We start from the raw sequence: 14,961 nt of genomic DNA, 5'->3' as shown, positions 1-14,961 counted from the left end.
GAATGGTGCCTTTTATACTAAATTAACTGAGCAGCTAAAGTTAAGAATTGTTTTTTACATTAAAATGAGTTTTATAACAACAACAAAAACAAAAAGCCTCTGTTTGCAGGAGCCGTGTGCCTGAGATCAAGGTCAGAGCTGACAGGACTCTTGCACAGAGCCTCTTCATGCAGGGCATTGCCACAGCAACTGAGCATCCTGTGCCCTTCCCTGCACAGGAACATTTCCAGGCACCAGACATACCACGGCCATGAGGTCATTAGAGACCCCTAATTTCAGTCACTGCTCTCCCATCCTCTGTCACCACTCTCCACACCCTAATTTATAGTTTATACCTAAATTATATCAGGGCTGAGAATAAGTCATTAAAAAGGGTAGAGTCAGCTCTAGAGACAGTCTTGCAGTTGTTAGCACCCAGCACCTTTTGATCAGGCTGCAGGCTGGTTGCCACAGATCTGTCTACAAGCTACCAGCAAATTTGATATTATCAAAACAGGTGTTCTCAAAGACAGGCTGATCTTGTCTGATATGAAAGTTGCTTGAGTCTTTCTATTCATTTAACTTCATACTCCTGAATTTGGATCGTCTCTAAGTAAATTTCTGGTGTTGAGCTCAGCTACAGATCAGTTTGCATTTGTATGCACAGAATACAGAATACAGTTTGATAATGCAGAACAACATTTTAATCATCTCACGTGAGCTGTTTCTCTGTTCAGCATTTCATGGGAAATCTTTCAATATGAAATTGTCATTAGAGTTCACATTTTAAAATCCTGCTACCATTTTTCAAAGGGCAGCAGAAAGGCTAGAGATCAGATTCATCAGTCCCAAACAGGTCATTTCATTTCTGATTCACTCCACAGGGAGCATAATGCATGCACATTTCACAGATGCATCTTTTTTATCACCTTGTAAAATCTTTGTATTGTACACACAGTTTCACCTATGGTGGTATCAATTCCAATGAAAAGAATTCCCTTTGTACACTGCCTTTTTAAAAATGTTTTTACATCATGCCTTTTCACAATTTGTTTCTATAAACAAAAGAACCTGAACAGATGTGAGGCTAGTTAGTTAGCACAGCTGTTATTTTTCATCATCGACTTGGGTATTTTCTGCACTTTTATGCATCCAGCTCCTGTTGTGGTCGTTTATTAGTGAAAAATAATGTACATTTAGAATTAGTCTGCTACCTTAGTTTGAATGAACCCAATTTTGTTGGCAACCCAAAGCATCATAGTCAGGAGCCAGTCAGAGGCCACCTTCTCTCCATCAGACCTAATCAACATATTGACCATGGCCACATCAGTGTCACAGAGCTTCTTCACAGCCTGTCTGATCTGGTGCTCATTGGCCTTGACATCCATAATGAGCAGGGTGTGTTATCTTCTGTCTTCTTCATAGTGGATTCAGTGGTCAGAGGGAACTGGATGATGGAATAGTGGTCAAGCTTGTATCTCCAGAGGGTGCTTCCACCAGAGGTGCAGTGTCTTGAGCTGATGGAGAGAGGTGACAGAAGGGTTGGATCTTCTTTTTGTGGCTGTGAACTTCTTTCAGATCTGCCTCCTTGGCGTTTGAAGGCTTTGCTTTGACTTCAACTTGGGGAGGCCAGTTCCTGTTTTTGTGACTTTCTATGTAATTACTTTTCAGTACCAAATCATCCTGTAATTTTTTGAAAGATCCACTGGAAGGATCATCAGCGTGAACTGCTATGACCAAGGTTGGCTGTGACAGCTTTGCCATACTGCTTAGCCAATAGCAATAACAAAATGCTGAGTCCCCTTCTCAGTTATGTTAAGAGTAAAAATAAAAGGACACCTTAGAATCTGAAGCCTCATAGCATAGTTTATTTAAAGCATATCCTGTGGATCTACTATTATGTTGGTGTAACAAATAGAATCCTTAGTGCTAAAATGAGTAAAGCAGGAAAATTCAATTTGGAAAGCTTATATTAAAGTCTGTATTTATATTATAGATATATTCCCTAGAGTACATAAAGACATTTGATGATATTTGTTATAGCTTACATGATTTACTGATAGATGAGATGTAATGTGAGAGGAGAGAGGTCAAGTTTTCTTATGGGCCTTACCAATTTGGATTCTAACCATTTATTGGGACAGGGAAGAGTAATGATTTTTGTTCATTGGAGTGATGATGGTTTGAATTTAGGATGCAGAAACTTAAGCCAGTGACTTCATACAGGTACTTAGATGTGCAGGTTCATTATTCTTGGGAAAATTTGGAATGTGACATGCTCTAGTCTTTAGAATAAAAAGTATTTTTATAGACAGGACCCTGGTGAAGTCTTTATGGGAACAGCTGTAGAAAGAGATGCAGAGAAGGTCAGGATTAGGTTGTCCACAGGCGTTTAGGAGAGAAGGAGGGAGGTTAGAAGGAGCAGCCAAGGGGTCTATCAGGTAGAACAAAAACCAGAAGTCTGTTGTACTGGAAGCCAAGCAAAGCATGAGATGCAATGGAGCAACTGTGGCAAATCCAGTAATTGGAACCAATGAGATGAGACCAGGAATTGGATCCTGAATTTGGCCACAGGTGGGTCAATCCCTAGTGATCTTGATAAATGTATTTCACTTGGATTTTGGGGTTTGAGAGACTGGATGTTTTGGATTCAAGAGAGAATGGGAGACTTTATGCTGGTAAGTGCAGTCTGGTAAGGAATTCTGCTACCCAGTGGGGTAAGAGACTGATGATTACTTGGAGTCTCAGGACTTATGGCAAAGGGAGTGTGTTTAAATGGAAACTCTGGCACCTTTCTAGGCTGACAGAAAGGCAAAGAAAACTCTATATCGTGGTCTACTCCTGAGGGTGGCAGCAGTATAGGCAGTCAGTGGCATGTGACCAGATGGGAGGACTTGCCCTCTCCTGCTTGCAGTTTCACACACACTCTTATGTATTGTCACCCACGTCTTTGTCTTTGTGTGGGCACTTCTTTTAAGTGCGCTATTGTTGATTACCTGGATCAGTGTCTTCTCCCTCACCTGCTCAGCTGGGGTTGGGCTTGCCTCTTCAAGGTCTGCAGTGTGGCTGTTAGCAGCCACACTGTTCTTTCTTCTTTATTCTAGGTTCAGCACAGTACTCGGCCTAATCTATTGAAACAAACTGGATGGACTGACAAGGTCAGCATCAGGAGCCAGTGAGGAGATTCTGGCTCTGAGGTCATTCCCAGTTCAATCAGCATTTTTCTGTTGTCTAAAGAAGGCACCAACAGCCTTTTTCTGAAATGGGCCAGATAACAAATAGTTTTGGCTTTGCAGACCATACAGCTACCCAACTCTGCCTTTTCAGTGCGGAAGCAGCTACAGACAGCTTATAAATGAGTGAGCATGTTCCAGAGGCACTACAAAAGCAGCAGGCAGAAGCGTGTGACTCCTGACCCGGAACCCTTTCTGCCAGGGAAGTGAAGCGTGGCTTTTCTGAGGGTGACTCATTCTAGCTCCTCCTGAGCATTTCCCTGTCAAGTATTCTTGACCACCCAACCATGCTGAAATTTCTACTTAGGACTGGTTTTAAATTTACCAAACCACGTTTCCCAGGTCGTGCATTTCACCACCCGTGTCTTTCCCCAGGACTCACTCTCCACGGTCCCAACATGGAGTGTGGCCTGTGGTTCCAGGGCCACAGCTGCAGTCATCTGAGTGTTGTCTTCATCTCTCTGTCTTGGTACAGATCAAATTGATTTACCGCTACTGCTTTTATCAATTGTTACTTACAAAAATAATAAGTATCACTGTTTGTTGAGTGCTTGAAAAAAGATCAGGCTTCTTTGGGTGCTTTTCAAATATTTTCTGATCTAATTCTTGTACCAACCCTCTGAGAATGTAGTCATTTCCACTGTCTTTACTTGAAAGAAATTTGGGTAAGACAGTTATGTCCCTTTAGTCTTTTTTCTTTCATCTTTAATTTTCTCTATGCTATTGTTTTAACTTTTCAGATCATTCTTACTTAAAAACTAAGAGTTGTGTGCTCAGCCTTCTAAAAGTCAAATGTTTAATTTGTTCTCTCTTTCCCTGTAAACAGGGAAACAAACCTGGATCTGTCTCCTATTTGTATAACAGCAATTCTCAGAAAATTCTGGACTTTTGCCTCTCCACCAGTAATCTTTGAATATCTACATAGTAACTCAAGAGGCCAGCACTGAAGGAGATCATATGAGAGACAAAGGAACATTTTTGCTATGGTATCAGTGCCACATGTAAGCACAAGCATCCCATGTATATATTTTTTAATCAAAATACTTCAAGTATGATAGAGGGCCTCCTATGTTGCTTTCTCATCTCTTTTCTATAAACAACATCTTATTAAAATGAACAGTTATACCACAAATATTTGATCAAAACATGGAATAAAATGCAAGACAAAAAACGGTCCTGTACTTTGCAGAGTTTATTGGTTAGCACGAGGTGGAGGATAAAATAGGTGGGTATCAGAAAGTGTGACAGCACTTTTGTTAGTTTAAATTTGAAGTGCACGATGACATGATTACCAGTACCTAGCCTTATCTAAGGGTGCTTGTTTCCTGAAGTGACTTTAAATTACACTGAAATTGAGATTGAAGTGTTCATGTTGGGAAAGGATGGAAGCGAGTCTTTGTTCACTCATCACTCCCTGGAGGCTGGAAGGCCAGGCTGAGATGCTGCTAACAGGGCTGGTTTCTGGGGAGGCTCTCTTCCTGGCATGTGGATGACCAGCTTCCAGCTGTGTCTCCATAGGGCCTTTCTCTGAAGGTACAGGGAGAGAGCTCTAGGGGCTTTTCTTCTTTCTGTAAGGACCCCAGTCTATAGGATTAGCTCCTCGTTCTTATTACCTCATGTAGCCCTTCTTAAGGGCCTCATCTCCAAGTGCAGTCACACTGGGGGTGAGGGCTTCAACAGAGGAAACTGAGGAGTCGTAATTATCGTAAGTGAGCCATCACATTAACACAGACTGGCCATGGTTGTGTCTTTCCACTATGTCAGAATTTATTGACTACCAATTAATTCACAAGCTACATCATGTTCTTTGGTTGTAGTTCACTGAGCACTTGTGGATTTCTTGGTAGGTACAAGCCAGGCAATTACAGGTTCTTTTATTCCAATCTTAATCACTAATATCTGTAATACTCAAATTACACATCATGCTTCACGCAATGGTATATATATATATATATGTGTGTGTGTGTGTGTGTGTGTGTGTGTGTGTGTGTGTGTGTATATGTTATAGAAAGGCTAAGAGAGGTTTAAGGTGGCCACAGGGCTTTAAGGCTACACTGAGATAGCAAAGGCAAAGGCCAGATACAAATGCAAGAGTCATTGCAGGTGGTCAGATAATATTAAAGACCAGCCTGAGAACCTGATCTGGGAACAGAGCTGTTGGGGTGTGGAGTCTATTGTAGGCTGGGTTCAGATGGCTGGTGGGCAGCATCCAAGTGGGCCACTTCCAGTAGAGAGATTGAGCTGAACTGATCTAAAGGCCCAGGGACAGTTGGGAGATAGTTACCTGTAAACCTCATGATACATTCACCAAAGCATTCACTTGGTGGTCTGATCACAGGTTGGTGTGTGTTATGTAGTCAGTCTTGGGAGGCTACTCCTTTTATGGGTCTTAGGTGACTGGGTTACGTCTGGAGGAATTGATGAGCTCATGGGCCTGCCTGTTTTTTTCTGATATGAGTCTGATACACTCAACCATCCTTGTGTTTCTGGTTTAACTTGATAAGTTCACAGGTGGTCATTTTTTATTAGCATGATTACTTTATCTGTTTGTGCCTTATGATTGTGCTGTGCAGCTTGGGGCTCTTCTTTTTGATAAATTCTATATGTCCAACATCTCATGGTTATCTCTTTGACCAGACAAGTTACCAAGTATTCTGCCTTAGCACTTATACTCGTGACAGAACAGCTCAGGACTAGGCACAGTCTGAAAGATGCTATTCTACACATTGTGGAAGGACTCAGCAGGGCCCAGCCTACTCCCCACATAATGCAGTAATTCAGTTCGTAATGGGGGTGATCGGGGGAAGGAGAGTTCTGGGTCAAGGCGGTACTGCAGGAGAGCATGTGAACTTAGGAGAGTGGGAAGGGATTGCGAGCCGGGAGCATGGTACAAGCTTGGGGTGTGAGTGCAGAGTGCGTGGGCAGCAAGCAAGGCCCCCTGGGAGCTCTCTTCAGGGTAGGAAATCCTAAGTCCTCCATTAATTTTTATTTCAAACCTTTGATATGGTGTAAAATAACTCTGAAGTAACTGTGATGTCTTGAGCAAATCATTTGTTTTGAGCCTCATTTTCCTCAATTTAAATAGAGAAAGTGTTACTCTTCCCTGTAGATTGTCGTATTATATAAGATAGTGATCATAAACATATCTTAGAAGCCAAAAAGCTATGTATAATACTAAAGTTTTTTTAAAAAATATTTTCCAAAGCAACTGATTTTACTGTAGGAACTTGATCTTCCTTCTGCTTGTGACCCTCACAACCTCCCTCCCTCCCTCTCCCCCACCACCCCACATTCACACCACATTGCGGGTCCTCTCCTGCACAGCAACCCTCACAGTGTGTGGTACTGAGGCTTGAACTCAGGGGTTCTCTTCCCCTCTACCTCTGAGTGACATATCCTGCCCTTTTAGTGACAGGGCCTCATTAAATTGCTGAGGCTGGCCTAGAATTTGTAATTCTCCTGCCTCATCCTCCTGAGTTACTGAGATTATTGGTGTGGCCACCACCAACTGGTTTGTAACCCTTTTTAAGAGCTAGCTGGATTAAATGGATTAAAAAGAGAAATCAGGCTGCTCTTTGGGTTAAAGAAAATGCTTCTTTTTGAAAGATGTTCATCTGTTATTCCCAACTGTTTTATTTTCTCCCTCTTACCCGCTCAAGCCATGTACTGCTGAGCATCTCTGCCCTTTAGGCCCAAACTGACTAATAGTGTTTTATCACCGAGGCCTGTGGAGGAACTTCTGGCTGACCCAGAAAGAAGTGGCAGTTTCCCTGCAACTTGCCTCTATGTTACCACAACAAAGTTGTGAATGTAGCCTATGAAATTAAAAAAAAAAAAAAAATCTTCTTACTGTTTTCTATACACAAGTATTTTAATCTCCAAGTCAATGTGGTCTTGAGAAGTAATGTACTTTGCATGTTAAATTTTTCATCCCTCATTTAATTCTATTTAAATATTTCAGAAAGACAGTAGAAAAGAATATGAAGTCAAGTAAAGTGTTCACAAGGCACTCAGTTGAAATGACACACCACCCTATTAACCATTGGTGTCTTATTGTCTCTTTGTGTTTGTGGCTTTTGCTTTATTTAATTGGAATTCAGATCTCATCAGTATATCATTTTATTCACAATCATTTGATTAAACTATACAATAAAATACTCTTAATGGCAGCCCAGAATTTAAATTGTTTTTCAGGATTGAAGGGCAAATTCAACAAAGGAACAAACAATGGTTCCTGAGAGTAGAAGCAGACCCAATCACCACGCTTCTTTCTGGTGCCTAGACTTACATTTTATTTCTTATCAGTCTCGAAGCAGTAGTGTGAGCCTTTTTAGGGAAGATGTAGAGTTTTTGTTTGTTTGTTTATTGTTTTTGTAGGACTGTCTATCAAACCCAGGGTCCCACACATGCCTGGCAAGCACTACATCCCTAGCCCCTTTTACTTTATTTTGAGAGTGGGTCTGGCTAAGATACCCGGAATGGCCTTGAATTTACAATCCTCCTGCCTCAGCCTCCTGAGTCAGTGGGATTACAGATGTGTGCCGCTGCATACAGCCAAAGAGATCTTTACGCAGAAAGACAATCTATGTAAGTGATAGTTGAAGAAAGAAGATGACTAAGGTGTGATCCACTCCAGTACTTAAGAGTACTTCTAAGATATAAGAGGACCTGGCTCAAGTTTCAGAATATAAAATGTTAGTACACATGAACACATGTTTGTCTTAGCATTGAAACATTGTAACCCATCATTTACCTGCTTGCTAACAGTAAAAATATTATTTTAAGGCTTATGAAGATGTTTTTTCCAGAGTGGGTGTAATGTGTGGAATTCTTCCGTTTTCCATCTGTGCTCTCTATACTACCACCTAGTGGAATAAGTGCAAGTTTACTTGTCAATTAAAATTGGAAGGAAAAATCAGTGAAGAAAGTGAACAAGGTGCTGGGATGGATCCCAGGGCCTTGTGCATGCTGGGTACATGCTCAATCACTGACTTATATCCCTAAATCTATGATGATGGGTTATTTTTATTTCTTTTAACATAATACAGGTTATATGAAATACAGGAGTTCCAAGTAAAAAAAGTCTAGGCATTCATATGATCATTGATAAAATGCCATTAACTCACTCACAAATAAGTTATTTTGTTTAGAAACTAGAAGGTAGGTAAGTCCTGTAGATTTTATGGCATACTGTATCTCTATATTGGGAAGTTTTTGTTAATTTGTTATCATAAAATAATCTGAAATATTAAGATCCAAAGCAATCATGAAATGGAGATATTGGTATTTTCTTTAATAGGTAAATAAAAGTACAGAAATCAGATAATCAAATTTTATCTAAGCAGTAAGAAAAGCAGGTGTGTATATCATACTGAAATTTCCCTTCCAAACAATGGAACCAAAAAAAGCAAATGAAGTGCCATCCTTTCCTGGTGGGATGCTCTTATTCTCATCTAAAGCCTCCATGGAAAAACAAGCACAAACCGGCAGAAAAACAGCACTTCTTGCTGCTCGCTGACTAATTTCTCTAACTCGGTCATCCGTCATCCATCATTCATGTAGGTTTGCTCTGTGGCCACCCGACTCTGCTGAGTTCCCATGTTCCTGTAAAGTGCTGGCAGGGTCAGCTTCCTGTTTCCGAAGGGGGCAGACTTTGCAGGTGGCCTCACTGGGCACATGCACACATTTTGTAATGCTCACAAATATCTTACCTATGATTCCTAGTTGTCAAAGTAGTAGGCTGGGGCTGTGAGGCAGTGACTAGCAGGGGGAGGTATAATGGAAAGTCAGGTAAAAATCGCCCCAAACTCCACTCTCAGCCAGTTGCAGCCAACATTATAGAAACAAAATAACTGCTGGAGGTTAAGTTTCCTCTTTCCTTCCTTACTCCCCATGCCCCCTGCCCAGTTCAGGCAGACTTGGCTTCAGTCCTGGCTGGGTTTCTGACTTCCAGTGGTCTTGGATTACACAGAAGAGCCCAGTGACCTTTGCGTGTGTGTCTTTATAATACATAGCCTTCAAAATGTCAGTCTCTCAATTTTCTTTCCTAATAATCCACTGACCCTAATGCCATGTAGTTGCTTTTGTGTTGGAGGAATTTGCTTGATTATTCATTGCTGACTTTTGACTCCCAGTGTTTGTGATAAAGGCTATCTTGTCTCCTGTGTTATTCATGACACAGGCTCCTGAATCATTGCCCCCTGCCCTTTCGATGCTGTTTATCATGCGTGGTCTCTTTGTCTTTGGAAAAACCACACTCTTGCTCTGTTAAGTGATACACGGGCAGATGTGGGCATGGCACCCTTCCAGAGAGCCACCTGCTGGACACGCTGATATGTCCTGGAGTGTTGACTGGGAAACAGCCGGGCAAGTTAAGAGGAGCAGCTAGTATATTTCCCCTCCGAAGACTAGAACCTAAGGTTTTCCCTCCGTCGATTCCCAGTCAATGCAATCTTGTCCATCAGCAACAACAATTGACTTATTTACATTTTCTCTAAAATTGTAACTCAGAAATCAAAGCCAAATGCTTCATGCTCAGTGTTTCCTTCTTAAAAGTTCTTAATAGGCTTTGTGTCACTCGACTTTAATTGGATGGGAGATAGTTGCAGGTCTGGTCTAGAGTTTAAAACTAGTGTCTACATCATAAATTACAGATGTGTGCACTTTTACTTTACTGCAGCCTTCTCTTGGAGTCAAGAAGTCTACCAAAGCCCTGCTCTTTGTAATCTTAAGCCCAGTGGGACCTTATTTTTCAAGCGGAACCTTTAATCCAGTGTCCCTGTGGGCCAACCCGAAGTATGTCAGAGCCTGGAAAGGTGGGACTGGAGACTGCAAGATGGGAGGGTAAGTCACCGTCTCTCTCCGAAGGAGACAGCCCTTCCCAATCCTGCAGTAATTGCTGTTTGGCTTCTATGTGAATGCATACAATAATATTTAAATGTAAATGTTCATTTTTTGTTTCTTGTTTAGCTCTGAGTATTTTAAAGGAGGTAGTTGTTTAAAGGATAACTCGTGGTCCTTCATGAAGGAGAGACATGGGACATGACATGTGGGCAAGAGCTACAAGCAAAGAAACCAGGAATCGCTCAGTTACACTTGAGCTTTTTTTTTTTTTTTTTTTTTTTTGCTGAAGTGCTTTTTCCCAGTGCCACAGATTGTAGCCACACCTGCTGCGAACTGGCTGAGGGGAGACCGCTTTGGCTCTGACAGGCAGGTCTTGGGCCATATGTAGCTGGCAAGAAATAAAAGAGCATTCAAAAGTGTTGGACAGTTTTAGGGGTGGACTTGGCCTTGACTTGGGAATGCCCACGCAGGTGAATAAGAATGCCTAGACGAAGCAGGCTGGGCTCCTTGTCTGTGTCTGTATCAGACAGTGATGTGCATCCTCTGGTCCCTGATAAAACACATAGATTCAGGAAGGTCACAGAGTTAATGATATACTGCTGTTGTTTTAGACAGTGCATTCCTGCTTTTTTTTCCGTTCTCCTTCCCTTCCCCTGTGTTAGTCAGCATTTCATTGCTGTAACAAATACCTGAGGAAGACAACACAGAGGAAGAGATATGCTATTTTGATTTGTGTTTTCAGAGGTCTTAGTCCTGGTTGACTGGCTCCATTGCTCTTTTGGGTGGTGGGGTACTGGAGATTGAACTCAGGGGCCCTAGACCACTGAGCCACATCTCCAGCCCTATGTTGTACTTTATTTAGAGACAGGGTCTCACTGAGTTGCTTAGTGCCTCACCGTTGTAAAGGCTGGCTTTGAACTCACATTCCTCCTGTCTCAGTCACCCAAGCCACTGGGATTAGGACATGCACCATTGCCACCCGTCTCCATTGCTTTGAGTCTAAGGTGAGGCAGAACATTATGGTGGAAGGGCCATGGCTGAAGGAAGTTGCTCAGTTCATGGCGACTGGGAAGCAGAGAGAGAGAGGAAGGAGCCAGATGTAAGGTATGGTCCCCAAGGCCGTGCACCCAAGAACCCGCTGCTTTGATCATGTCCCACCTCCTACAGTCTTCAACATCTCCCAACAGTGCCCTCAAGTTATTCATCTAATGAAGTCAGAGCTCTCATGGTCCAGTCACTTCCTCTGAACATTGCTGCACTAGGGACCAAGCCTACAACCCACAGTCCTTTGGAGGACACTTCATACCCAAACCAAAACACCCTCCCAGGATAAGTTACAGCATACAGATTCAAAACTGCACAGTCGGGAATGTCAAACTACAGTGATATGAGATCAAATGGAAAATAGTTGACAATTATAAGAACAAATAATGAGACAGACACCATTACCCTATGTACATGTATGATTACACGAATGGTATGAATCTACATCGTGCACAACCATAGACACGAAAAGTTGTACCCCATTTGTGTACAATGAATCAAAATGCAGTTCATAAAATAAAAATTAAAAAAAAGAACAAATAGATGTGGTAGGAAGGATAGAAACTCTAAAAATCAACTGTTAAGAATTGAGAACACTATAATAGATATTAGTAGCAGCTTTGGTGGACTCATCTGTAGACCGAACACCGCTAATAAAATAATCACAGAGCATGGAGCTGTGTCTGTAAGAACTTTTCCAACTGAAATAAGGGAAAACAAATAAATGGAAGAACGTAACAGTAGACCTAATACTGTATGATGTGTTGAACATAACTGGAACACCAGAAGAAGGAGAGAGGAAGAATAAATATTTTTTATAATAATGGCTGAGAATTTTCCAAAATGAATGACAAAAACCAAAGTCTGGGTACAGGAGACTCAAAGAATACCAAGCAAGAGAAGTACTAAAAACATCAAATATCATCTTTAGACTGCTGGAATTCTAAAGACAATGTAGGAAATCTTTAAACGAACCAGAGGGAGAAAAATGCCTTAAGCACATAGGAACTATAAAAAGAATTACAGAGGGTGGGAAGAGGGGAAAGAGGGGGACATGCTAGGAATGACATGGGCCAAATTTTGCTGTTATATTGTGTGCTTGTGTGAGTATGAAACAACAAATCCCACCATGTGCACAGCTATCATGTACCAATAAAAAACAGGGGAAAATAAAAAATATAGATTGAACTTTAAAAAAAATGTTACATGAACTCCTGGTCAGAAACCATCAAACGAGTGGAAGGTGGAGTGAAATAGTTAAAGTGTTAAAGTGTTGAAAGTGTCAGAAAGGAATTGTGTAGGAAAAGGAATCTGCGAAGATGTTCTTATTCTTAACTGATCTAAAAAATAACTGCTTGTTTAAGGTGCACTCATACATTGCTGGTGGGGTTGCAAATTAGTGCAGCCACTCTGGAAAGCAGTGTGGGGATTCCTCAGAAAGCTTGGAATGGAACCACCATTTGACCCAGCTATCCCACTCCTCGGCCTATACCCAAAGGACTTAAAATCAGCATATTACAGAGATACAGCCACATCAATGTTCATTGCTGCTCAATCACAATAGCCAGATTCATATTTCTGTACAGCATGGAGTGAACCCTCGTGTGATCTATGAACTTGTCTGCCACACTTAAAGCAAGGTGTTAATAACAGGAAAAACTGGAGCTGGGGAAGGGGTTGATGGAATCTCTTTGTACTTTTTGCTTACTCTTTCTCTAAGTTTTAAAGAACTCTAAGAATAACATCTATTATTTAAAAAAAAAAAAATGCTTTGATTCAGGCCCAGGTAGACTGTGATCATTGGAAGTTGACCTGAAGTGTCTCAGGAGAGGAGAGTCTTGGAGCTCCTGATCTAAGCAGTACTGGCAAGAGGGAGGCAGAAGCCAGAGGGTGGACTTCTAACCTATATGCCTTGCCTCCAGGATGTTGTCAATCTCTCTACTCCTGTGCTTCCTGCCTAGAGAAGTCCAGGGAAACGCGATTGTGCATTGTGTCAGCTAATTCAGTTAGCAGAGACATTGAAGTCAACTGCAGATTTGTGTGTTATTCCCTCAGTCTAATTGAGTCAGCAATTATCCTGCAAGCACTTTTTAGGACTCCTGTATTCTGTTGGTATTATTAAGTAGCTATTGATTCTCACAAGCTTCAAGACTTTCTGCTTTCTAAGTGACTCTGAGGAAAGAAGCATTATATTTTCCTTAATTCTAGGATTATTCCACTATTTTTAGCCACTGGAGATAACACTGACCTTTTTATTTGTTTTGGATTCTGGAGATTGAACCCAGGGCCTTGCATATGCTAGGCAAGCAGTCTTACATTGAGCCCCTTTTTTCCCCCTGATTTTGAGAACCGGTCTCCCTAAGTGGCCTAACTGGCCTCAAAATTGTGATCCTCCTGCCTCAGCCTCCCAAGTACTGTACTCCGGAGGTACTCGTGCACCACTGGACCCAGCTAACATTTGCCTTTTGTTTCTAAGTGTGCGTGATAACAGTAACAACAGCACAGAGCTGAGGAGGAGTTGTAGCATCGTGGGCCTCATTTGGCTGCACAGTGCAACCTCCAGGAGTCTTGCCCAGTGCTGATGTCTGGTTCCTACCTCTAGAAAGTTTGGTTTCCCTAGTGTCGGGTATAGACTATAAAATATCAGGATTTTTAATGTGCAGCCAAACTTGAGAAGCACTGAACCAAAAGAAGGTCTTTCATCATAGGAACAGCTTTGGTCCCCAGCACTTTCTTAATTTAGAACAAGTCAGACTTATTTCTCCCTCTTTGTCTCCTTGTGACCCCACCAATATACACAATTACCCTTTTTCTTTTTCCTTTTCTTTTACCACTCTAAGGGAGGACATTGGTAATGCCCGTGGGAGCAAGTTGTATATGGGAAATCTCTGCACCTTCCTTTTACTTTTTTTCTAAAACTAAAACGGCTCTAAAAAAAAAAATGAAACTCTTTAAAACCAAACGACCTGATTTCCTTGGGGCATTGTATTTATTTATAATCAGGGTGAAAATACTAATGCAGATTAAGTGAGATGATATAATAAAGTGCTTGTCACATAGAAAGCCCTCTGCATAAATGGCTAAATATGTTGGCTGGTAGTCAGAGACATTGTATCACACTATCTGTGAGTCTGAACAGTAAAATCCTTTCTTCCTCTTCGTCCTCAAAAGTATAATAAAGTATAGGACTGTCTTGAGATGACTTCATGAAATAATGTAGGTAAATACCTAGTACCATGCCTGACAGTAGTGACCTCTCAACAAACAGTAGCTGATAGTAAGAGGCTTTCTCACTTTCTTATTTCCTTTTGGGGACTCTCTTTTATCTTAGGAGAAATCAGCTGGATTACCCACAATAGAATTTATTCTCTTGGTGGGTTATATTTAATGTCTCTAATCTCAGATGTTTATTCTATTGAAATGTATATTGAATTTTTTTCCTCTGTAGGCTGTTTTCCCACTTTTTCAATTTCTTATTCCTCCCTCCCCCTGAAAGGACATGTGTTTCTCTTCTGAATATTAGAAGCACATGGGAGGGAACCCAAAAGTATTACCAAGGCATCAATTACCCCATGGATATACATAAGACAGTGAACAACTGAGAGAAAATTTTGTATCAAGGATAAAACATCTATAGAATATAATTATAAATCAGTCAAACATTGAACATTAAAATCCTTTCAATGCATTGGAACTGTTGCCTTTAATTTCTCTCTCCCTGCCCAGGTAGCTTTATGATGCTGGGGAACTAGGGTTTAATTCAGACATTCTCTCGAAAGGGTGTGTGTTTGTTCTTAGAGGCTTGTTTAAAAGGCTATGCATGCTGGAAGAATTCCCATTGTGTTTTAATAGATTAAAGGAC

The 14,961-nt window shown here is 41.3% G+C and overlaps 1 protein-coding gene across 4 annotated transcripts in view; it reads left to right on the top strand.

Moving 5' to 3' along the window:
- Nucleotides 1–14,961, top strand: part of Bcat1 (branched chain amino acid transaminase 1) — a 104,250-nt gene that overhangs the window by 66,264 nt on the left and 23,025 nt on the right. For all 4 annotated transcript variants that reach the window (XM_047551003.1, XM_047551002.1, XM_047551001.1 and 1 more), the window contains one exon: nt 9,892–10,055. In XM_047551003.1, coding sequence (XP_047406959.1) covers nt 9,892–10,055 — 164 coding nt within the window. The remainder of the gene's footprint in view (nt 1–9,891; nt 10,056–14,961) is intronic.

The sequence above is a fragment of the Sciurus carolinensis genome, chromosome 4 (assembly GCF_902686445.1).
Source record: "Sciurus carolinensis chromosome 4, mSciCar1.2, whole genome shotgun sequence".
Classification (NCBI taxonomy): domain Eukaryota; kingdom Metazoa; phylum Chordata; class Mammalia; order Rodentia; family Sciuridae; genus Sciurus; species Sciurus carolinensis.
Note: the sequence above shows the minus strand (reverse complement) of the source record. Positions and strands in the feature narration are given on the sequence as shown.